The sequence below is a fragment of the Haemorhous mexicanus genome, chromosome 15 (assembly GCF_027477595.1).
Source record: "Haemorhous mexicanus isolate bHaeMex1 chromosome 15, bHaeMex1.pri, whole genome shotgun sequence".
NCBI lineage: Eukaryota > Metazoa > Chordata > Aves > Passeriformes > Fringillidae > Haemorhous > Haemorhous mexicanus.
This window is the reverse complement of record NC_082355.1, coordinates 6,770,146-6,794,783: the sequence shown is the minus strand read 5'-3', so window position 1 is coordinate 6,794,783 and position 24,638 is coordinate 6,770,146. Positions and strand designations below refer to the sequence as shown.

Sequence of the window (24,638 nt, the reverse complement as noted above, 5' to 3'; positions counted from 1 at the left end):
GACCCCTCTTGTGGTGCCTGCAGCGCCCAGCCCCGAGGAAAGCAGTGTTTCTGTTCTGCCACCATTGCTTGGCAAAGACTGAAACCAAGGTGACTTCCAGTTTGGAAGAGGAGAATGAGCTAGCAGAGCACAGGCCTTGAAATGCTGCATTTTCTGCTGGCACCGGTTCAGACAAACCCACAAGCAAACATATTTTTTTGTATAAATAAGACAGTGTGTCTCGCCAGTTAAAGCAATTCAAACATGAATGTAGCAATTTAATTGGTGCCAATTGCTGGGTCTTGGTAGCATTAAGATTTCAGTCACAGCCTCTTTCACATGGTAGCTGGGCCGGAAGAGGGAAGGCAGAGGGCCTGGCAGGATGGGGCTGAGGAGCAGCACTGGCTATCTCCTGCTGCTTCAGGAGCATCACCCCTGTGCTGCCCAACCAGTCCTCTTCCACAGCAGGGAGAAGGTGCTCCATCTGTTTCCTGGTGGATTTCCAGGGTTTAGCAATCAGTGCGGTGCCCTGATACATCCCTGCATTGTCTAACCCCTCCCTGCCCCAGTTCCTGCGCCCCACAGCTTCCCACCAGCTCCACCACACACTGGCTCTTACTGAGCCCCAGGAGGAATGTAGGATGGGTGTTAATCAGTTCCTGGATGGATAAGCAGGTGCCCCTGCAGGCATGGCCTGGAGAGGATGAGTCCATCCATGGGTGCAGGACAAACACCACACACTGCCCTGCCCTGGCTCCCCTGGCACCAGCCTTTCTGTGGGAGTTTTGTGAGCTCCCAGCTCCCTGCATAGGCTCCACACACCATGGCCCTCTTGTTCTGCAGGTTGTGGTTGCCAGGGAAGGTTGCACACACAGACCGGGGTATGCCATAGCCTGGTGTGCACCCAGGGATACTGGCCAAGCAGGTTGTGAGGGTCAGTACATCAGTGTACAGCTCCTGTTACCACACTGGGGGACAATGGGCCCAAGGGACCCCCTTGCTCAGCACATGAGCCATGCCAGCACCCCTCTGTGCTCCCCAGTATGTGTCCCTGTCACAGCTGGGGCTGCTCTGTTCTCCCCGTGGCGCTGGAACGTGCTGAAGGAGGAGGTGTCTGAGAGGCAGCAGAACAGGACAGAGGTGAGCTTAGCTTGGGAACCCTAATTAGGCAATGGGGGCGAGGAGGAGGGGGAACACGACCCCTAAACCAAGCCTCGTTATTCCAATTTGCCTGGCAGAGCGGAAGGAGCCTCCTGGAGCTGCTCCAGCCCCTCAGGAAACAATACCCAGCCTGTACCCTCCCCCTGCAGCTCCTCTCCAGGGGATTTCTTTCCCTCGGTTAAAGTACAAACAAACAAACTCCACGAAGTGTTCAGCTCCAATCCTCCCTTGCAGGGATAGGACAGATCCAGCCAAGCCCAAACCCGCAGGGTCCTCAGCTCCTTCCAGCTCTGGGTCAAAGGCAGCCCCAGCTGCCAGCACTGGTGCCTGGGCTCCCCCGGGGCTCAGCACAACCCCTCTGCTCCCTGACCTCTGCCACTCCATCCCAGGAAGGTGCTTTGCTGGAGCCTGACACTGTGGACAGCATTGCAATCCCATCCCACTTCCCATCACACACCGAGGCCAAAGGAACCTTGAGGACCAGGCACAGAAGTCCCTGCCTGGAGCCTCTGGCAGCAGCTGGACATTTGGCCAAAGCCACATCCAGCCACCGTGGTCTCATTTTGCATGGCATCACTCCCACAGCTGGAGAGCATTTCTTAATCTCAGCTTTCCTCTGGTGTTCACTGAGACAATCCTGTCTTGCTCTGCTCCTGCAGACAGGCTCAGTGCTCTCCTCTCCCCGAGGGTGTTGTTCTGAATGCCTTGGAAATCCTGACACAGACCCATCAAAATTGAGCCTGAAAGAGATCATGGTGTCATTGTCCTGTGCCCATGTCTTCCCAGCCAGAGCTTTCCCTGACATGTGCTTTGAGATTTGTGAGGCTGAAGGAACTCAGCCTTCTGTCTTTAAGCCTACAGATATTTCTCCCAAAATCTCTTTTCTCTCCATTATGACCTTTCCTGTGCATGAAGACTGTGTGTCACCTTCCCACAACACCCAGTGACCAATGAGCCACATCAACCCCTCTCCAGTTCTTTGCAGCTTCTTCTGGACTTCTCATCATCCTCACTGCTGCCCCTGAGCCCATCCACTCCATGTCGATCCCTGCTGAAGCAACTGGTGATGGGGAGGAGCTGCTCCCTCCACCCTGCCTCTCTGAGCTGCCTCCAGCCATGCATTCTCCAGCACATCCCTCAGGATGGGGGATGTGCTGGAGAATGGGTTTCCTGGCACCATGCTGCAGTCTGGTTTGAGTCCACTACAGCCACTCTGGTTGGTTCTGGGCTCTGCTGGAGCTCCTGGGATCCTCCCACACTGCCATGCACACCAGCTGCCCGCCCAGCTTGGTGCCACCCCAGGGTGAGGATGTGTGCTCAGCCACCTCCCAGACGGTTCATGTAGGGATTCACAGGACCAAGCCCAGGCCAGAGCACTGCAGCACACCACAAGATATGGCCAGGACTGGACAATGAGCCTTGGCTAACTTCTCCCAGCTGCAGTACTGCAGCTGGCCATGCTTACTGCACACTGGCCAGGAGCACCCCACACTCCCAGTCCTGGGCAGGGGTGCAGGGCATGATCAGGGACAGGCAGGCGAGTGGTTGTTGTCTCCTGGCCTGCTCTTCCTCCATGCTCCTGAGCTGGAGGAAGGGACAGACAGCAGCTTTAGGAAGAGAGAAGAGCCCTGTGCATGCTGCTATTGCTGTGACTTGGCGCTTGCCCAAAACACTGATCCCTCCTGATGCACTGACTGATTCAGGGGTGTTTCCTGGGTGTAGGGACATTGCTCAGGGCTGGTGGCTGCCACAACAGCCACAGCACACCCAAGCTTGGATGACATCCCTGTCAAGGAGTGACTCCAAGCCTCGTGTCAGGGCTACCAACCAGGGCAGCTGTCTGGCAGCTCCCCCTCCAAGACAGCCTGGCCTGCGTCCTCTGCCAGGCAGAGCCATGTCCTTGACACTGGATCATGGTGACCACATGAAACTCACTCCTTTCCCAAGAACATGGGAGGCACAAGCATCTTGTGCTGCAGGGTGCTGAGGGGGAAATGACCTCCCAGCCACGCCTCAATGGCCCCTGGGAAGCACTGGGTCTCAACATTCCTAATCCTTGTCATCAATGGAAGACCTTCTGAAAAGATTTGGGAATGCCAAGCCTCTGCCAGCACAGGGTTTGCACACCAGACCAACTACTTTAAGCTATTTGCCCATGCTTAAGAATAAACCCCACTTGCTCTGGGACCAGGATGGAGAAGCACAACAACCCTCTCCACTACAAATCCTGTTTTGAATGACTCCCAGTTGGCAGGTGAGTGCAAGAGCTGGATACTCTGAGCCCACTGTGAGCACCAAAGCCCTGTAGGTCATGCTCACCCCTGTCCCTGGGCTGTCAGAGCCTCACTCCAGGCCAGCTCTGCCCTGCTGGAGGCCCTCAGCCCTTGTGCTTTCAGGACAGCAGAGCAGTTGCCCACATCCCTGCCTAGGAGGGTTTTACCAAGCTCTGCCCTCTCCAGTACACAGCACTCCCGGGCACAGACCCTGGGCAGGGCTTGCAGGTGTCCCTCTCCATGGCCCACAGGCACAGGAGCCCTGCCATGGCACAGACAGAGGTGACATGGTCCTTGGAGCAGCCTGCAGTTAGGGATGGCCATGGGTGTGTCTGGCCAGGCTGGCAGTGGGGTGACACTGCTCTGCACTCTCACCTCTGAAGGATATCACACTAGCCTGGTGAGCAGCATCTTCCCCGTGCACCCTCCAGCCCTCCCAGCAGCCTGCAGAGCCAGGGCAAGCCCCTGATCCAGGGAGAAGCAGAGATCACCTGGGCCCTGCTCCTGCTGCAGTGGGGTTCCCCTTCCTGTCCCACAGCCACAGCATCCCCGTGCTCCTCTCAGCCGTCCTGACCCACGATGGACTCAGTGAGAGTTAATGCCACGTTCTTTCCCATGGGATGCCACAGGATTCAGCTGCTTCCCACCAAACACCATCTCCCCAGAGCTTGGTGGGTCTTTTGGGCTGCCAACCCCTTGGAGGGGAGCAAAGCCCCTTGCAGAGCAGCAGGGCTGGCTCAGGGACTGGAGGACAGGCTCCTTCAGGACTGTACCAGCTCCAACACGGCGTTTTCCATCTGGAGAGGCAGAGCTGGGCAGGAGGGCGAGTCAGCCCCCGGCTGGGCTTCACGAGAGCTTACCTTGAGCAGGGTCCCTCCAGCCGAGAGCCTGCGCCGCACGTCCCAAGGCAAGGCTCCGAAATTCCTCCCTCTCCTCCTCCGAATTCTCTCCTGCTGCCTGCTGAGGCTCTCCCTGCCCTCCCAGCCTGCCCCAGCTGGCAAGCCTTTTCCACTTAAAGGCGAAAGAGAGGGAAAGAAAGAAATGAAGTAGAAGGGAGGAGGGGAAAAAAAATAAAATAAAATCAAAAGGAGAGGCAAAGCTGTGCCAAGGCTGGGCTGCAGCCAAGCCCTGCTCTGCTCTTCTAGTGCATCTCAGCAGTGCCCCGTGCAGCTCCCAGCGCAGCTGGGAGGGGGTTCTGCCTGCTCGGACCGGAGCGTGGAGCAAAGCCCGGGGCCGAGGGATGTGCACGCGTATGTGCGTGCGTGTATAAATAAAAGAGACCTCGGGAGGAGGAGAAGGGGGGAGGCAGCTTCGCCAATGAGGAGCGGAGCTCCTCCGACTTCCTCCCTCCACCCTCTGTGGGGACCCTTTGCAGAGCACAACTTGCGATTAACGCCCGGCGGACCAATGTGATGGGTAAAAAAAAAAATAATTGAAAAAGGAGGAGAAGCCAAAGTGGCTGCAAGGAGAGGGGAGTTGTGCTACGGGCTACGATGGGGCGAGCGGAGGGCCCGGCTCACAGGGAACAAAAGGAGCCCGGACCAGCCCGACTATCGCCTCCTTAAACCGCCGGGAAGGAGCTGCTCTCTCCCTGTGTCTGCTTTCAGTTCTGGCCTTTTCCCCTGTTTTTTTTTTCTTTTATTTTCTTTCTCCTTTTTTCCCCTCAAGCCCCCCCCCTCCCATTTTCTTTTTTCTTTTTTTTTTCCCCCCTTTCTCAGGATATGAGGGGATGTTTAGAAAATCCACTGCCCACGCCAGCAGCTGACTCATGTTTTTATTAAAGAAGGCCTGCACTGAACTGACTGCGTGTGCTCCCCCAGATGCCTCCCTGTGCTGGGCTGTGCTGGCCCTGCAGCTCCTGGCCCCTGACCCCGGCTGGCCACTGCCCCTTGGGGACCACCAACGCACCCTTGCAGCTCTTCTTCTGTTTTGGAAAGGGGCATAAAAGGTCTTCTGCAGCTGGGATGCTGCAGCGGAGGGTGGGTTTGGCTGGGGATCTGGGGTTGTTGGGGCTGTTGGGCACAGAGCTGGAGAGGTGGCAGGAGTGATCACCTCAGCTCTGCCATCATCTCACATGTCCTACACCCCTACGGCCCTGGGGGGATGGAATCCAGGTGATAAACCAGCTTTAAATCCTCCCAGCACCTTAATGAGTTCAAATCAAGTTTCTGAGAAAATTTCAGCAGGCAGAACATAATCATGTGTCCAGAGGGGATTTTTTTTTTTCAATTTGTTTTAGCAGTGTAACAAGGGACAGGATGAAAACTGCCTTTTGATCCATCAGTTCATGCCACCATTTTCAACTTGGGAATGCTTAAGGGTGAAACAGGCTGCAAAGGGAAGTGGTGGAATCACCATCCCTGGAACTGTTCAAAAATGTCTGGATGTGGCACTTGGGGACATGTCCTAGTGGTGAAGATGGAAGTGGTGGTTGGACTCAATGATCTTACAGATCTTTTTTAACCTTAACCGTTCTGTGTTTCTCTCTGATCCAAACAAGAAATAGTGCAAAACTGCGCTGCTATCCTGAAAAGATACTCTCCAATTTTCTTTAATTCTCCTTTCTAAGAATTAAAAAGCCCTCCCCATAATGACAACACTGCTGAAATCTGTGTTTCTGCCTTTTTTGCAAGGCAGACTCATCCCCTCCTGTCAAGCTAGTAAATGCCTGCACAATGGCCGCAGGGAATGATTCCCTGGCTGGACCAGCCCAAGAGATTTGCTGCTTATCTCACATTATCTCCATGTTTTCTTGGTATCTATGGAAAACCAAAGGGGAGGTGTTTGTTCTGTGCAGCTGTGTAGGGTGAGGAGAGCCAGGCTGCAGCAGCCAGGTTATCCCTGTGTGCCGCTCATGGCATGGGGCTGGTGTCCCAGCCCCATGCCTGGCAGCAGGACAGCTGCAGGAGGGATGCAGCCCTGGCTTGGATGGATTCCCCCAGCTCCAGACCTGGCTCGGCCCTGTGTCAGGGGCCCTGTCACCCCCCTGGGCCGAGCCAGGCGGCTGGGCAGAAATGGAGCCAGTGAGTGGAGAGCAGTTTGTGTGGGGGACAGGCAGCAGAGGGGACATGCTGTGCACATAGCTCTTCCCAGGGCTTCTCCCAAGGGACAAAAAGATGTGTCTGGTGGGTCCATGTGTGGGGACCTAAGGGCTGCTGGGAATTGCTCAGCAGAGCTATTTCCTGGCAGTGTCCCCGCTCCAAGGACGTGACTGCTCCAGGTGGAGTGGGAGAGAGAGAAACCCACTGGTGCAATCCTGCTGGGCCCCTTGCACTGGTGATGGGCTACCTGGGATGAGCAGGGGGTGGAAAAGCTGACACAGACCATGCTTGAGGGCAGAGCATCCTGAGCCTGAAGTGGGACATATTTCCCCCTCTGTCCTTTGCAAACAGACGGCCCCAATACCCACTCCAGGCTGGGACCAGGAAGAATTTGGCAAACAAAACCTCCCAGTCTGCAAAGGCCAGGATTCATTGTCTGGGGATGCTGAGAGAGCTCTGGGGAGCCCAAAGCATCCCGGCAAGCGCACGTCAGCCCACTCTGTGCATCCCCAGGGAGCATCCACAGCCGCACACTTTGTTTAGGAACAGCACGCTGGGGTTACAGCAGCTCCTGGGAAAGGCCAGCTCAGAGGAAGCACCAAAGCCAGAGGAACTCGCCTGTGCAAGTGTGTGGGTGGAGGGCAGCAGCTCTGCTGCTTTGGCCTCATCAGCCCTTCACTGCTCACCTCTATTTTTGGTGCTTCGTGGTGCTGCAGGACTCAGAGGTTCCCCTGGGGCTGGGACAGCTGCAGTGTGGGATGCCAGACCCCTCTCAGCTGAGATTTCCAGCCTCAATGAGCATTGTTAAGTGATAATGGGGGCTTGGGGTCATGTAGTGCAGCATCTCTGGTAGGGAAACCAGCCACTGAGACAGGACATTGCAGGGTATTTGGTCTGCTCTGGCATCATGTGGACCAAAGCAGCTCTCCAAACTCCTGCCCCATCTCAGGCAGAGCTGGGACCACAGAGAAAAGCTCATATACCAATCCTGGCAGAGAGGAGAGAGACCAGAGCCAGGTACCCAAGACAATGGTGGAAACCATTGCTGGAGCCAGCAACAGGTACCATGTGCCAGCAGGTGACAGGCAGATACAGAAGCAGCAGATGTTGGCCTACCCCACTTCTCTGAAGGTTTGATGAGGGCCAGATTTGCTCCAGCTTCAGTTTGTCAAAGCCTCTATCAATTCCAAGTCAGCCCAGGAATTTCAGCATTGCTCTGAAGTGGTGTCAAGCCGCAGACCACAAGAGAGGAGTGGTGGGTGCCAGGGAGCACAGCCCCACATCTGGGCAGCCCATCTGCTGTGGCAGCTGCCAGCACATGCTCCTGGCTGCATCCAGCTCCTGCAGGGAGCTGCACCAAGCTTCATCCAGCATCTTTAAAGCTCTGCCCTGGTGTCCAGAGGAGGCTGTACCCCATGTGTGTGTGTGGTCCTGCTGGGACTGGGTGGGTGACACCAGTGCCCAGGGAGGAAGGGGAGGCAGAAAGTGCTGGGCTTCTACCAAAGTGAGTGTATGCCCAAGCATAACATGATGGGGAGCATCCTGGGGAGTATCCTGCAGCATTCCCTAGCTCTGGGAACACTCCTGCAGCCCTGGAAACCCTGGCCATGGACACCACAGGGTGCCAGTGGTGCCAGGAGGTAACTCTGAGCCATACACATGGATGGTGCTGTGTCCTTGTGGTGCTGGCCCGCTCCTTACATCCCCTGGGCTGGGGCACTTGGAGGAGGCAGCAGCCAGAGGACGATGCTATCCCACTGTCTTTCCCCACCTCGGGGCCATTCCAACCCCGTCCCACGCACTCCTCCTCACCCCCAGCACGAACCACGGTATGAAATGTGCTCGGCAGAGCCCCCGGAGGCAGCGACAGCTCCTGGGTGAATACTAATAGTGGTGCCTCCACTCGCCCCAGACTTTCCCACACATCTGAAGCCACTTAATGTGGGAATCGTTAACCCTCTGCTTGCCCCGTGCCTGAAACACGGCCAAGGAGTGAAACCAGGATGTTCCCCATCAGAGCAGGGGGAATCACACTCCCAACCCGCTGAGAGCAGGGCCCACATGTGCTGGGGAAGGATAAGGGCTGCCAGCATGTGTCTCTGTCCCCAGTGCCCTCTTGAGAACAGTCCATTTGTGGCATTTGCCAAGAAAGCTGATCCAGATCCCAAAGAGGATCCCTGAGCCCTGGATGGGGAGAGGGGAGCTGTGTGGCAGCACTGCTGGCACATCCATTTGGGCTGTCCTTGTCCCTCTCCCTGGGGACCAGCTCTGCAGACTCTCCTCAGGATGGGGAGTGTCAGCAGAGGGATGGTTCAGGCATCTGGGGAGAACCAAAAGCCACACACTAGTCTGCAGGGGGCTGAAGGAGATGAGGAAAGGGGTTGTCCTCTGCAAGAAGGTTGCACTGATATTTCCATTGCCAGAGAGGAGGGGTCACTCTTGGGGCATTCAGGAGCTAGGGAATGATTGAAAGGTCCTGGCTGGACTGGGATGTGAGTGGGGCCATGCAGCTCTGGGATATGCTGGTCTGAAGCCACAGGTTTGCCTTTGGGAGCAATAGGAGCTGGAGGGAGTGGGGAGGTGGTGGAGGAAAAAGGAAGCAAGGAGAGACATCTTCTTGACTCTCTATGGGCATCTCTCGCTCCTGCAGAAACCATGGTGGGGTTCAGAGCAAGCTCGGGGACAAGGTAGGGCTTGCTTTCCCATACTGAGTGCCTCCTCCACGGGAGCAGGAGCAGATGGGATGGTGTCCCTGCTCCATCTGGCTGCATGCAGCCTGGCCCCAGGGACCTCCCCGCCCTCTTCCTTCCAGGAGATGGCATCACTCGATCACGGATAGCAGCACCGCGCCCCAGGGAGCAGCCAGGGAGCCCTGACTGCTCTCCCTCTCTGCTTCATCTGCCTGGTTCCTACCAGGAATACCCTGTCTGAAGGATTAGGGGTGGTCCCCAGGTTGGGTGCATTTCTGGGAGTCTCTTGGATGGATGGAGGGGGTATGCCACCTGCTCTCACCCAGCTGGGGACCCCCAGGGGCTCTGTCAGTTCCTCATCTGCTCACCCATGGGATCCCAGTGCAGGTGGCATTCTGAGGCACAGAGGATCCCCCTCAGCACCCTTCAGCCTCAGCTGAGCAGCTGAGATGCTCCTTGGGCAGCCCATGAATGGCTCTTCATCTGGCTCCTCCCCAGCATAAACTTCACCACCAGTGGTAAGTGGGTCAAAGGAAGAAGAAGGAAGTTATTGTTGGTGGATCTTTATGGCCTAATTTTCCTTCCCTTTGCCCACACTGAGGGAGATCATGCTCAGCTGTCAGTGGGCACCTGGCCACGCTGTGCCCTGCCCAGCCTGTCACCTGCTCCCCTGGGGAGGATGCAGGTGTGGGTTGCTGCCCCAGACCCCTGAGCCTCCTAGTCCCCTGCCTGAGCCCTTGGCATTGGCCCCACACACTGGGAAAAGGCATGGGGGTGCTGGGCTCCCTGTCACTGCCTTTAGGAAACAGCCAGGGCAGGAAGAACCCCCAGTCCCTAAAATGCAGCCATCCCTGGGATAGGACCCAAGAGCACCTGTGCTCCTCTGTACCTCCCACCATCTGCTCTGGGGGAATTTTCTTCTTTTTTTCCCCTACTTCCTGGGCATCTTTGCTGATGGGAGGAAGAGGAGGAGTAGGGTGGCCTTGGCTCTCTAGTTTGCGCAGAGCCATGGCTGTCCTGAGATCTTGAGGAAAATCAAGGAGAGATGGGGTTATATGGCACATCAAGCAATCTGAGCTGGGTGCTGAGCCGAGATCATCACTGGGTGGGACGGTCATGACAGTCACATTTGTCACAAGGGAGGGACCTGGGACAAGGCCGAGCAAGGGGCTGGGGACCCAGAGGGGATGCTGCAAACTGCTCGCCTGTCCTGGTGCCTCCAGCCATGCCAGGCTTGGGGAGGCAGAACCCAAGTGATGCCAGCTCTGGGGGTGATTTCCCGTTGCTGGGAGTTTACCCTTCTCTGTCCTCGTAAACCAGACCCCTCACCTCCTACCCCTACCCCCTTCATCTCATCCTGGCACCCCCCCTTGCAGGAAGTGGATGTAGCACAGGGGAATATGTGCACCCAGTTTTAGGTAGAACTGGGGCTAGACCAATGGGATGAGGTTCTTTGAACTGACACAGAGGAATAGGCAAAACACCCTCTTGAAACCTCTACAGCATTTGCTTCTGACTGAGGAGAAAAAGCCAGCCTGTAAATGACAGCTGTGGCTGCAGTGGTGGCCAGTGCAGCTGGAGTGTGACATTGGCAGGGAGAGGGACATCAGTGGGGCCGAGGGTCCTGGCTGCCAGTGGTGGGGGTTTCCGGGCAGTGTGTCACCCAGGGGGTTTTGGGCAGCGTGTCACCCAGCCCCTCTGGAGCGCAGATGTTTCTGATCTGACAGGTGACAAGTGGGTGATCTCTGCTCAGGTGTTCATGGCTGGAACCTCCCACCTTGCAGGCAGACAAGGCTTCACAGGTGTCCCCTTTCTGCTTGATTTTCCCTATCGCCAACATATGGGGATGTTTTTGCTTTCTTAGGAGAGAAAACAGGTGAGCAGCTCCTCTTGCTGCAAAGAAGAGCTTTGTAGGGCTATTGAGCCCCTTGGAGATGTGTCAGCCCAGGTACTCCCAGCAGTGTCCATGGTGTCCATTCTCCCTGCACATGGAGTCTGCCCATCTGTCCTGCTCCCTGAGGCTGGGCTGAGCTTTGCTCTCAGAATTGGAGGGGTGGGCTTGCCCTGGGATGAAGGAAATGCAGACCAAGAGCTTCCACCAGCCCCTGTTTTCCAAAGAGTCAGATGCTGCTGCTGGGCACAACACCATTCAGAGCAAGAACTTGGTGTCCTCCAATGTAGGGACAGGGCAGGTGACACATACACACAGGCCAGCTTGTCCTCTGCGTGCAGCCAGCTTTTAATACAGAGGTTCATTCCAAGGCACCCTGTTCCAGGGGTCAGGATGGTGGTGGGGTCCCTTGCGGCATCCTCATGGGACTCCTGCTGCACCCTAACGTCCCCAAAGCCAGATGCTACAGAGGGACCACATCCAGTGGCATGGGCACACTTGTAAGTTAGTGACAGAGGGGCTGGGGGGGTCCTTGGTGCTCTCTGGGGTCACCCCCTACCTCATCCTCCTTACAGCCAGAGTGGGAAGTTTGAACTCGTCCCCCTCACCCGCTGGTGTTTCTGCACTTTGAAATGCAAACCTGCCTTTCAATGCAAATGCTGTGAGAGGTTGGGCCCAATAAAAGCCCGTGGGCAGGGAGGTGCCTGGCCCCAGGACAGCTCCCCAAGGCGCCCAGGTGAGCGCTGCCGAAGGAGGGGCAGTCGCAGAGGGGCTCGGCGGCGCAGCATGAGCGCGGGGACGGCCCGCGAAGATGTATGTGGGATATCTTGTGGATAAGGACACCAACATGTATCCCAGCCCCGTCCGGCACCCCAGCCTCAACCTCAACCCCCAGAACTACGTGCCGGGGCCGCCGCAGTACTCGGACTTCGCCAGCTACCACCATGTGCCGGGGATTAACAGCGACCTGCACCACGGGCAGCCCGCGGCTGCTTGGGGCTCGCCCTACACCCCTGCCAAGGAAGACTGGCATTCCTATGGCACCGCCGCGACGCCTTCCACCGCCAGCCCGGGCCAGTTCGGATTCAGCCCCCCAGATTTTAATCCCATTCAGCCTCCGGGCTCTGGACTCCTGCCTCCACCCATCAGCAGCTCGGTGCCCCAGCTCTCCCCCAATGGCCAGAGACGCACCCCGTACGAGTGGATGAGGCGCAGCATTCCCAGCACCAGCAACAACGGTAAGGAAAGCCCCGGCCCTGCACCGTGCCCAGGGCAGAGGATCCCTCTGGAGTCCTGCAGGGCTGGATCCTGCTCTGTGGCTCACCCTGCATGGGGACTGCCAGAGGGACAGCAAGCTTGGCCTGCCCTTGGCATGACAGCCAGTCCTCAAGGAGCAGGGGAGCTCTGAGGTGATGGGGGCTGAGGATGGGCAGGGAGGATGCTGTCCTTCCACACTGCAGCTGGGTTTTCACCGCTGGAAAGTCATTTCCCCAACTGGTGCCATTGCCTGTGGCCACTGCGTAGGATGGGCAGAGCCAGAGACCCCCAGGACCCTGGAGGGTGTTGGATGGGGGGGGTCTCAAAAGTGCAAGGGTGCAAGTGTGGGGCTGTGGCTGTACATGAGAGTGTGAGCTGGCTGTGTGAGAGGCTCTGTATGGTGGGTGTGCAAGGTGCCCAAAGCTGTGTGCGTGTGCAGGGAAGGAGCTGTGTGTATATCCATGCTCTGTGTGTGCATGAGGTGGATTCAGTGTGGTGCTGCAGACTCTGTGTGAGTGTGCAGGGCACCATGAGCAGTGTGTGTGCTCAGGCAGTGCCACCAGGTGTGTCTGGGAGAGGTGACAGTGTGCTCTGTGTGAGTGTGCAGGGCACCATGAGCAGTGTGTGTGCTCAGGCAGTGCCACCAGGTGTGTCTGGGAGAGGTGACAGTGTGCTCTGTGTGAGTGTGCAGGGCACCACGAGCAGTGTGTGTGCTCAGGCAGTGCCACCAGGTGTGTCTGGGGGAGGTGACAGTCTGCTCTGTGTGAGTGTGCAGGGTGCTGTGAGAATGGTGTGGTGCATGGTGTGTGTGTGAGGGGCACCATGTGTGTTCTGGGGACAGTGCCACGTGGAGGGTGACTGTGGGTGCTGCAGGTGCATGGGCTAGAGGGTGCCCAGCTCTGCAGGAAAGAGAGCTCTGGTTCCTGGGATTACCTCTGGCCCTGGGCACGGAGTGGTCGTGCTGTCCCCAGGGTCCTGTCCCCGCTGAACTCCTGACCTGGGGAAAGCGTCTGGGTGACCCCAGCCCCCTACCCGCCCTGCTGCCCACTTCAAAGGCGGTGGGCAGGTCCCCCTTGGGGCCAGCCCAAATTGACAAGGACTTCTCTTTGTCATGGAGATGGTGGCCGGCTCCTTTGGCAGTGAGGTGAGGTGCGGGCCCTTTGTCCTGGTCTACCCTCATCCTTTCATCTTCCCAGCCTGGACCCTTCCCAGCAGGGCCCATGGGGCTTGCCTGCCACCCTTCTCTCTCTCCTGTGCTGGCCATGAGCTCCTCAGAGCACTGCTGGGGCCAGCTCATTACAGGAGTGGCTGTGGGCATCTCTCAGGGGAAAATCTGCTTTGAGTTACTGCTGCCCCAGATCCCTGGAATCAGGGCTTGGGATCCCAGTTTGCAAAGTGCCTCCAGTTTTTGGCTCAGTTTTGGCTCTGCACTATTCCCAGAGGCCAAGGACCATCTAAGGGCCTTCTGCAGAGGTGCCTGGGGTCTTCCAGCATGGAAAATACCTACTCATTTTCCCAGAATCTGTGTGGCAGGGATGGGGACCAACGTGCAGTGAAGCAGGCAGAACATCCTGATAAATGGAAAAAAACCCAGCCCCAGTCGGGAAAAAAGAGGGAGAGGCAGGCTGGTATTTCCTGTCCCATTTTAAGCACTGAATGTAACTATTTAGGAAAAATGCTTCCCCCCAGATGCAGTGATGGAGACCCACAGGTGTGCCAGGGCTGAGGGCTTCCCTCTGCCCAGGGTGGAAAGGAAAATGTGATGTGCAGCCCTCCCCTGCCACTTCTGCAGGTTTTGTAGGTCTGAACATCTTGGTTTCTTCTGAGAACAGAGGTGGGAGGGAAAATGAATGGGGAAGGAAAGCCATCAGCACACCTCTTCTCTGGATCAAGGCCATGGGTTTACACCCAGCAGTGGGGCCAAGATAAAGCAGGAGCTTGAAAGTGCCTCTGATTGAGTTAGACAACAATTGAGTTGATTGAATTCTGGAAAAATATCATTAGTTGCTTAGTTTGTATCTCTTAGATCAAATACATACAAAGGACCAAAAAAACCAGCCTTGTTCCTCTCGCACACAGGGGAGCTGCCCCAGCCCCACCACGGTGATGCAGGGCTGAAAGGCTCTTTCTTGATGTGCTTTCCCTAGGATGGATGACCTGTAAGCTCCTTTTCTAAGTCACCCACAGATTAAGGACCTATCCTTGCACCTCTGCTAGGTCCAACCCAATGCTGCTACTGCCAAGCAACTGCAGTTTGGTGGGAGGCAGTTGGTGCTTTCCAGTGCTGCCCTTTAAATAAAAGTCTTCATTAAGCTTGAAAGAGAGTAGGGCAGAGATGGGTTTGACATAGATAAGGGTGAAGTTCTTAGATGAATCATTTTTTTTGAAATCAATGAACTGGACTTTGATCAGTCTGGATTGATAAACTCCTCATCTCACTGCAGTGGGAATAGGAAATGAATATGTGGAGTTTTTGCTATAAATATCAACAGTTTCATTGTGAATGCTATAAATCATAATACTTCAGAGGGTTGTAAATTAATGTTCCTTTTCTGTCTTGTCTCCTATGAACAGCTTCTGGCCATAGTTTGAAAGCTTTTGGGGAAGAGCTGTGTGGTAGCAAAATAAAATGTTGTGCAGGGAATATGAGTGTGTCAGGCTCCTCTGCAAATATGATCCAGAGCTTGAGAAAAATCAATGAGAAAACTCCCAGTGACTCACTGCAGAGTCAGGTTTTACAGGGGGGTGATTTTCTGTACCTGTTGCTACATTCATGCTGTGGCTGAGCTGAGATAACCCAGCAGCAGAAGGGATTAAACCCCAGTCGCCAGGAAGTGGGAGTTACAGGGAACCGAGCTGGAAGATGTCCCCAGGCCTCATTTCTCTCTCCAATGTCACCTCCTTTTCTGCTCATAAAATCTTCACTAGCAGCATGTCAGAGCAGCATGCTTCCTCCTTATTCACAATTATTTGCAAACTTCCCTGTGAATTGCACCCAGGGTTTATAAAAAGCTCAGGAAGGTGGCTGGAAGTGGAGCTGGCTGAACTTTGAAATTCACCCTCTGCTTGTTAGTCATGCAAATCCTCAGATACTGCCTCGGGTCTGGCTTTTAGGTCACTAATTGAGCAGGGGCTGCAGTGCTAAATATTGCAAGTGAAAGTGCAATTGGAGAATCCCTTGCAGAGGCAAATGTGCTCAGGGCTTGTGTGGTACCAATGCCTGTGGTGCCCACGCAGGCTTTGGGGTGATGGAGAGCAAGCAGTGATGCTCTGAGCATGTGGTGATTTGCTGGGTGTGCAGTTTTCCATCTCAGTTTTATTACTTCTAGGTCAGTTTTCCAGCTCTGTTTATTTTCCTAGTGGGGCCCATGAACACAGGGGGAAAGAGTTCAAATCCCAATAATGAGACAGAAACATTTCCCCTGCACTGCTGGGATTCATGCCATGCTTGGTATGTTTTGGGATGATGGTGCTGGCTGGAGGACAGTGCATTTCCCTGGTCAGTCCCTGCATGGGGAGCTGTAAGAACTGTGTCTCCCAGTGCAAAACAACAACTAAATAAACTATTTAGTGCAATACAACTGGGAACCTCTCTTTAGGCCATGCTTATTCCCTGTGAGACCCTTTCCTTTGCTGGGACACTTGGGGTGTGTGTCAGGCCCCATCAGTCTTCTCCCTTTGAATTATTAACCCACAACCTGCTCCTGGCCCCAGCTGGGGTTTGTTGACTGCTTATCCTGCTGGCCAAGGTACAGGCCTCTCAAACTTTCCTAGAATTGACTTTCCTTGAACAAAAAGGGCTTCCCTTGAGCACTGGCAGTACCTACGTGATGGGCTTGGCTGGCTAATACCCCGGGATTAGCAGAGGGACCAATGACAGATGTTTCCTATAGGGGACCTTTCAAGGACACCCACTCCACTCCTGTTAGCTTTGTGATGCCTTGGATAAGGGGCTGCATCCTTCCCCCACCCTGCCCCATGGCAAGGATGGGCCAAACCCTATGGGGCTGCAAAGGGAGAGAGGAACCCTGGTGTCCATATGGGACCTCCACTGCCTCACTGTCCTGCTCTTCCTGCTGCAGATGAGCCACATCCAGGCAGGAGGCAGGCTGGGATGAGCTGGATCAGGCTGGAGTGAGGTGAGGTGAGGCTCTGGATGGGGCTGTGTCCAGCCCACGTGTGCCAGCAGCCCGTGTGCCACCTGAGCTGCTCTGCTCTTTGACCCAGCTCAGGAGCCAGCCTGGCACTCAGCTTGGCCTCATAAAAGATGAAAACAACTGAAGGAATTTGCCAGTTGCCAAAATAAAGGATCCAGTCACTGCAGGGCTGGGAAAGGCTTGCCCCAACACCCAGCTTCGTGCTGCTGCCCCTGGGGATGAAGGGCTTCTGGTTGTGTTGTCCATGTCCAGGAACACGGGGGTGTGATGGGGAATCACCAGCTCACTGCAAACACCAGGCATTGCTCTTCATCCCCCTGGGGTTTGCACCTCCTGGGAGGAGGATGGGGCTTGCAGGAGGGGTGTCCTCACCGGTGGGTGTGGATGTGGGTGCAGCTCTGTCCCTGTCCCACTGTGCTGGCTGTGGAAAACCCAGCCAGGGCCAGCCTGTGCTCCTGTGCACTGGTTTGCACTCTCCAAATCCAGCTCTCTGACCAGGTGTTTCTGCCCTTTCCTGGAAGCAGGGCTGCCCTGCCTGACTGCTGTGCATCGAGCCTGGGCTCTACCTCGACTTTGCTACAACCCCTGGGCATGCATTCCCCAGTCACACACTCACACTTTGAACAAAGCTTTTTAGGAGCAGAAAGCCATTGGGTCAAGCCGTGCAGTTTGGCAAGTGAAATGTTTCCAATGCTCACCATACCAAGCTGAACCAGGTTTTATTGCTGCCTGGTGCACATGGGAGAATTGCAGTTTGCTCTGAAGCCTTTGGCACCAGGAAAAAATATTCAGGTTGCGCGAGGTGAACTACCATAGAGAGAGCTACTCTGGGTGTTGGAGCATTGCTGGGCTCCTTGGAGGGGCCCTCAGACTCCAAGGTGAGTCCTGCCTCATCCCTGATGTCTCACGTGCCCATTTTTCCAACCCGGAGCTTTGGCAGAGTCCATTCAGTGAGGATTCATCCAGCATTCCCTCCCTTCACATCACTGAGACATTAAATATGTGCAGAGAAGATGTGTGGTTCCTCTCACTCAGTTTTTGACACCCAGCAGTTGTTTAAATGCAATGCATTCTGGCAGAGGAGGGATGTCAGGCAGGGATCTCGGGGAGGATTGCCCCACAGAGGGGGTGGTTTCTCCCTGGCTGGGATGAAACAAGCCACATGGTTCTGCTCCTTCCCCGGGCTGGCTGGCCCATCCATCACTGCTCTGCTTCCTGCAGCACAGGAAAAATAGCTGAGGATGTTGAAGTATGCAAGGCAAGGGGAAGGCTTGTGAAAACCGTGAGCTGCTGGTTCCCAGCACTCAGGGAGTGTGAGTGGCTCAGGTTTATCCCCCCCTCCAAGGCCACAGAGGAGCGTGGGTGTTTTGGAGTGGCTGTGGGAGCTGGAGGGGAAAGAAGGGGAAGAAATGAGTGTGGGGAGGGGGTGAACAGGGAGGGCATCAGAGGTTCAGCCCTTGCCACCACCAGTGCAGGCTTTGGAGTTCCTGTTTCTGTGGGTTTAGGGATGGTGGAACGAGCTGGGCTGTCTGTGCCCAGCCTCAGAACCAGCTCTGTGCAGCACAGCTCCATCAATGCTGCTCGGCAGAGCATCGACCCCTCTGCACACAGGCAGCTGGAGCACATCTGGCTGCCAGATGAGGGTGGCTCCAGCCAGCCAGGAGGCTCCTGAGCTTTAGGAGCCGACCTCAGCCCTTTTCTGGGCATGGGGTCTCTGTCATGGGGCATTTCTCTGCTGGCTGTCCTCAGTTTTGTGGGGTTGTGAGGGGGATTTCTCCCCATGGAGCTGCAGAAGGACTGGGGATTGAGCTGTCCAGGGAATCTCATGGCTCTGACCCTGGGACTATGTGCCTCAGTTTCTCCAGCTGTTGCATTGCCTAAGCTCTGTTGGTGATGAGGGAGCTTTCCTTGATCCTTTCCCTGGGTAGAAATGCCAGATCCTGACAGGGCACTGATTCCTCTGGGATGGGAGGATTTTATCCTCTTTATTTCTCATTTATCATGGAGAGGAAGCATCCACATGGAGGGGACAGCCTTGTGTCCTGTTTTACCTCTGGTATGGACCAGCTCTTTCCCAGGTGCTCCGTGGTGACAGGACTTTTACACCTGATGCTTTTCAGCATTTTTTTTTAATATTAATTATATTAATTATAATATTGCAATGCCGTCAGATAATGTGGGAGCAGGCCCCCAATGCAGACAGATGGGCAGACAAGGCTGGACAGATGGAGCCAGCTGGGGCCAGAGCACAGCCAGGAAGATGGGATCAGGCAGGATAGATCAGGCAGGCTCTGGGATCAGGCAGGATGGCTCTGGGAGCACGAGGAGCCAGCTCAGAGCAAGGCATGAGAGCTGCTGAGGCAGCCTGGCAGCAATGCCTCCATCCCTCTGCCAGCACCTCCTCTGCAGAGCAACATCCAGTGTGTCCCCAGGCCTTGGGGACCTGTGCTGTGGGGTGCCAGCTGTCACTACTATGGGTTCTCACCTCAGTGGCTCCAGCCAGTGGGCTGGGACTGCCATACCCCAGCTCCCCTGACCAGAGCTCTGAGGGCTGCACAGCAGCTTCCCACAGAGCCAGAGTTTGTGGTTCTGGTAATTCTGAGCTGCTTTGACCTGTGAAATAGAGACTTTTCTAAAAGTGCTGCAGTTTATGCTCCTGGCTCCTTGCAGCTGTGCTGTGCTGCTGTGGCTGGGTGAAATGTGCCCCACGGGTGGTGGGGATCCTCCCTTTGGAGCTGGGCTGATCCCCTCACAACATGCCAGCTTTTGCTCCACCTCCATGCAGGGTGCCACTGCCACCCCACAGTCTCTTTCCTCCCTGGTTTGAACCAGCCCCTTCCCAGCTGTTCTTAGAGCTGCTCAGCCCCAGTCTCACAGTGCCCATACCCTCAGTCTGTCAGGGTTCTTGGGGCACAGTTTTTAACTCAAAGCCATCTTTTGGGCAGGCCAGCACGGGGGACGGTGAAATATCCCCTCCCTGGCAGCCTCCACTGTGGCTCTGAGGGGAGAGAGCTTGGGATGGTGGGCACAGGATCCACTTTGCTTTTCCCTTACCCTGCCTGGCTCCTGATCCTGAGCTCTGGTATCCCTGTCTTGGGGCAGGGCTGCCCACTGTGGGCAGTGACTGCAGGCTGGGGTCAGGGCTCCATCCCCCTGTAGGTGTGCGTGCACGCTGGGGAGTGTGTCCCTTGGGCTTTGCAGAGCACATTAAAGCTACTCCCTTATCTAATCATGGCTCAGGTGAGTGCTATTAGGGTTACTCATTAACAGTGCTAACGATACCCTCTCCCCAGGGCTGTCATTGGCCCTGCCTTGATCCCAAAGCCCAAACCATTCCCACTGGCCCCACGGATGGCTCCATTTCCCTGTCCCAGCAGTTCCTTTGCCTGGTCTTTCAGGGACAAGAGGCTGTAAATGCACAGCAGGGTCGGAAGGGGCTAACTGTGCTAAGAGACATCACTGGCACCCCTCTGCACCCCATCCACGCTCCCTCCTGGGGCAGCAGCCCCAGCTCCAGGTTATCCCAGCCATGGGACAGCCTGTTCCAGCTTTGCCAGGCTTGGCTGGAAATGCAGGAGCAGTTCCATCCCTTGGTTTGGCCATAGGCGTGAGGGCTTCCCATGAGGAACCGGATTGGCTTGTCCCGAATTTCCTCTTTCTTTTCACAGAGCCATAAAAAGTCTCCAGGAGACAGTTAAGTGTAACCCAGCATTCATATTCAAGGTAGTTGAATTATTCATTGTCAATAGTATTTCTTGCAAATCCTTTTCTTTTCCTTGTGAATCACCCACAGTACATCCCTGAATTCAGCAAACATCCGAAAACAGCAATTAGTGGAGGTGAATAACTTTCCATCTCTGGCTTGGTTGTCAGCCCCCTGTTTTGAGTTTTTTCTACCTGATATTGAGCAGCAAGTGATGATGTGATGCTGATATTGAGCCTGGTGCCCAGCTCACCCCGTGATGGCTTTGCCAGCCCTGAGGCAAAGCCCAGGCTCCGTCCAGGATGAAGAAGGAATAACAAAGAACAGGCTGTGATGGATCTATTTACAGCTGCAGCAGGAAATAATAATTCCTACTGAAATTCATGGCATATGTGATATTCACAAACCGCCTTATTTCTTTAGTCTTTTTTTTTTTTTTACTCTATCTGTCAACTCCTTCACTTTCCAGGTATTCCTTTTTTCCAAACAGTGGCATTCAAATAAAAACATTGCAAATAAGATCATTTTAAAGCTATTATCTCTTTAGAGAGGTTTTTGCTTTGGAAAAAAAATGAAAAAATGAAAATAAAAAAAGATAATTCTATGAGAAAGAAAAATCTTTCAGGAGCCCCTGAGCCTGGAGCAGCCAGAGGGAGCCCAGTTTCTCATGGAGCTGCTAGACCTCACATAAATCTCCACCAGCGCATCTGGTTTATTCTGTAACTTCTTGGGAATTGCTGTGTTTGCAGATTCAGCACAAGTCCCTCCTGGGCTGGGCTTCAGGAGTTCTTTTGATGCTGGTGAACACGGTGAGAGGCAGCAGTGACCCCTGGGATGGGCAGGGGCCCTGTGGGAGGGCGAAGGCAGGGTGGGATCCTGCATGGGCTGGGTGCTCCCAGCATCACTTCAGCCCAGCAGGGCTCCTGTGGGCAGTTTTGTTTGGAGCTGTCACAGTTGATGTGTGCCAGGCAGGAGACAAGTGCCTGGCAAAGCTGCCATCACCCCTTGCACATGGAATATCTGCATTTCAGCCTTGTCTCTGCAGGCACTCCATGAACACCTTGCTCAATTAAATTAACCTTTTTTGCCCTTTTTTAACCCACAGAGTCACCCTGTGTGGTATGCACAGGTTTGGCCTGATGGTGGTGAGGAGGGATTAGGTGTTTATTTCTGACCAGCCCTGGGATAGGCTGGGCTCCCCACTCTGAAACATTCACTGAATTCATCACATCCCTCAAATACGAGTTAGTGGCTGAAGTCCTGCCCTGGTGCTGGAAATCTGATTCTCTTCCTGGTCATGTTGCAGCCTTGATGGGCTCCTTTCCTCTTCCATGGATCCCTGGAGAGCCTCAGTGCTTCTTGGGGACTGTGCTGGGACCCTCAGCCATCACCCCCTCACGCTGTGCTGAGCCTGTGCCAGCACCACCAGGAGCAATGGCAGGAGGATACAGACAGTGGCACACTCGTGGAAGCTGGGTGCTAAGTCGAACTGAGTGACTGCTGCTTGTGTGCCTGGGAGGGCCAGCATCAAGTCCCAGCAGGGTGAGATGCCTCCCATGCCCATCCCAGGTCCTGCTGGCTCCCACTCATGCTTCCACTCTTGGTTTGCTCAGTAGTCAGCACCATGAGCTGGATTCTTGTGGCTCCTGCTTATTCAGTAGAAATCCAGCTGCTTTCTTCCATCCCATGTGATGCTGCAAGGGAGCCCCTCTCCCTCCTGCAGTACTCTGTGGCCATGGGTCATCCTGTCTTGAACTCTTTCACATTTAGGTTTCAGCATAAGAAGTGGCTTGGGAATGTCTCCATCTCCTTGCAATGGGAGAGCGGGAGACAGACACTGTCAAAAATAAAACTGAGCTGGTTGGCAAACAGATTTGCAGCCTGGAGGTTGGAGTTTTCTCTGTGGATGTTCTCTGATGTCTCATTAGGGTGTCTGGAGCCCAGTTTTCCTCTGCACCTAAACTTCTGCTTCCACTCAGATGGTGTCAGAACACAGTTGTACTGCTGGGACTGCCCAGTGTCCAACTGATTTGGCTAAATGGGTGGATGCGCAAAGGACTTGTTAGAGAGAACAGATGATCAGGGTGGCAGGCACACAAAGACCCCATTTCCTGACAGAACCAGGCTGCAAGCACAGTTATGTAGGTTGCTGGGCCATTAGAAATGCCTTTCTGCACATCTGCAGCAGCGGTGTGCAGTATCTTGTCCGTGTTGATACACCCAGGGCAGCCCTAGGGAAATCCATGGAGCTTTTCTGAGCTTGCTCCCACTCCTTTCCACAGCAGCGCTGCTCTCAGCATCAGAAATTCAGAAGAAGATGGGCAGACACATCTGCCAGGCAAACAAATGGCCAGGCATCATGCCTCTCAATTCCCTGGAACAGGATTTTGTACTTTTGGGTGGAGAAGCAAATATTCACAGCTGTGTTTGTTCCCTGCCTATGGGCTCTTCTGCAGAGGAAAACACCAGGAACTTGTCAGCAAACTGCCAGGCATGGGTGTCCTCCCTCAGAGTGCCACCTGCCCCCACAGCCCAGGCAGAGTTCCACAGCTCACCTGTGTGCCTGTGGAATAACAAAGAACCTTAGGAAGAGACAGCTGGGCTACCTTTGGCGGTATTTTTCTGCTAGAAAGCAGCAGGTGCTGTTTGCAGACCTATGGGATGTGCATCTGTGTGCAAAGACATGTGGATCCTGGTGGCCCCAAACTCTGTCCATATCTGGGGGACCAAAGAAAGATTCAGGCTGGCTTTGGCCAAACACTCCTGGCACATGGAGCCAGTTCCTAGCAGTGTTTAGGCATCATGTGTGCTCTCTCCAGTGTATCTTTAAAGACTGCACCCAAAGCACTGCCCTCTGTCTTAGCTCAGTACAGGGAGAAGGAGAGTAACCCTCTGGGTGGCAGAGAAATGTGGTCCTTGCAGGGTTTTCTGTCCTTCGCCTCTTTTGATCCATGCACACTCAAGTGATGGCACCTTGGTTTGGGGCTTCCTAGAAAAGGAGCTGGGCTTTCCTTAGCTCTGCCAGGCAGCCTCTCCTCAGCCCACCACAGGACCTGCAACTCTGCTCCTCTCAGGGACCGAGTGTCATGACACAGGGGATTTATGGTCCATCTTCTGGGGTGCCTCTAGATCCCTCCTGCTCTTTCCTCCAAGCATTTCTACCAAAGCCCAGGTACTTCCCAACAAGAAGCAACACGCTTGTGCAAAACAGGAAGGCTGTTAAAGCCTCCTGACTCTCCCACTGGTCCCCAGAGCATTTCCATGTTTCTCCTGAGCTCTCCATGGGTTGTGTGTCTCCTCCGTGCCCTCAGGGATGCTCCTTCCATTCCACTGCTCCTTGCTGGCTCACCTCCCGCTCTACTCTCTCTGCCAGGCAAGACGAGGACAAAAGACAAGTACCGGGTGGTGTACACGGACCACCAGCGCCTGGAGCTGGAGAAGGAGTTCCACTACAGCCGCTACATCACCATCCGCCGCAAGGCCGAGCTGGCCGCGGCCCTGGGGCTCACCGAGCGCCAGGTCAGTGCTGCAGCGCCCCACAAACCCCAGCCCTGTGGACATGGCGTGGGGAAGGGCCAGGGCTTTAGCCCAAGCAGTCAGAGGAGGCCCCACCTTGCTCCACAGACATCTTTTCCTTTCCGAACTTTGGGATGCCCTCCCTGCCCCGTGGGGACTGGAGGTTGTCATCCTTGCCCGCACCCATCCTCGTCTCTTCATTGCCGTATTTTCCGTTCTGCAGGTGAAAATCTGGTTTCAGAATCGGAGGGCGAAGGAGAGGAAGGTGAACAAGAAGAAGCTGCAGCAGCAGAGCCAGCCTGCCAGCACCACCACGCCGACCCCACCAGCTGTCAGCACCCTGGGACCCATTGGAGGCCTCTGCAACAGCAATGCCCCCAACCTCGTCTCCTCATCTCCGCTGACGATCAAGGAAGAATTCATGCCTTAACCCTCTCCACCAGCTACAGACCCCAAGAGAAAAGCACTATGCAGCAGAGCCCTGCCAGCCCACGTGCTCTGAAGGGTGACAGCCCCTTCCCAAAGACATGACTGTCCCTGGCTGAACCGATGGGGCAGACAGCGAGGCTGGGCTGGGTGGCACTGGGCCTTCCCAAGGGACTGGTGGGCTCTTCACTGTGTAAAAACCTGGGTTAGGTACTACTCTCCCGTAGGAACTGGTTTGGTCTCTGCTCTGTGTAGCAAGGCCCTGATGTCAGCAGAAGGAAGGGGGTGATAGTGGAGGAGGGCTTTCCTGTGGTGCTCCAGGTGCTTCCTTTGGTGTTCCTGGCAATCCAGCTGCCTGGATTGGCAGAAGACCTGGCTGGACTGAAGGCAAAATGAATTTCTGCTGAGCTGGTCTCCCAGGAAGCGAGGTGAGGAGGGCAGAGCAAGTTGGGCTCTGGGAACCTGACAAGTCCCTTGGCTGTGGGATGTGACATGGGAGCCCTTCAAACCACAGTGATGGTGGGAAGCTGGAGCACACCCTTGA

The 24,638-nt window shown here is 55.2% G+C and overlaps 2 protein-coding genes across 3 annotated transcripts in view; one reads left to right on the top strand and one right to left on the bottom strand.

Moving 5' to 3' along the window:
• The window catches only part of PDGFRB (platelet derived growth factor receptor beta), a 32,093-nt gene extending 27,359 nt beyond the window's left edge, over positions 1–4,734 (bottom strand). The window contains exon 1 of one of the 2 annotated variants that reach the window (XM_059859892.1): positions 4,274–4,734. The gene's annotated coding sequence lies outside the window, so the exon portion shown is untranslated. The remainder of the gene's footprint in view (positions 1–4,273) is intronic. The other variant, XM_059859891.1, reaches the window with a different exon arrangement.
• Positions 4,735–11,762: 7,028 nt separating this feature from the next.
• Positions 11,763–24,181, top strand: CDX1 (caudal type homeobox 1). Its single transcript, XM_059860072.1, has 3 exons — positions 11,763–12,273; positions 23,526–23,671; positions 23,892–24,181. Exons 1-3 carry the CDS (start codon positions 11,847–11,849, stop codon positions 24,096–24,098), a joined length of 780 nt encoding a protein of 259 aa, XP_059716055.1. The 5' UTR covers positions 11,763–11,846; the 3' UTR covers positions 24,099–24,181.
• Positions 24,182–24,638: the final 457 nt, after the last annotated feature.

Bases quoted from the DNA above. Each gene is read 5' to 3' on its own strand.
- CDX1 (XM_059860072.1), top strand. From the start codon at position 11,847: ATGTATGTGGGATATCTTGTGGATAAGGACACCAACATGTATCCCAGC. The intron at 12,274-23,525 runs GTAAGGAAAGCC...TCTCTCTGCCAG, and splicing joins TCCCAGCACCAGCAACAACG to GCAAGACGAGGACAAAAGAC. The intron at 23,672-23,891 runs GTCAGTGCTGCA...TCCGTTCTGCAG, and splicing joins TGGGGCTCACCGAGCGCCAG to GTGAAAATCTGGTTTCAGAA.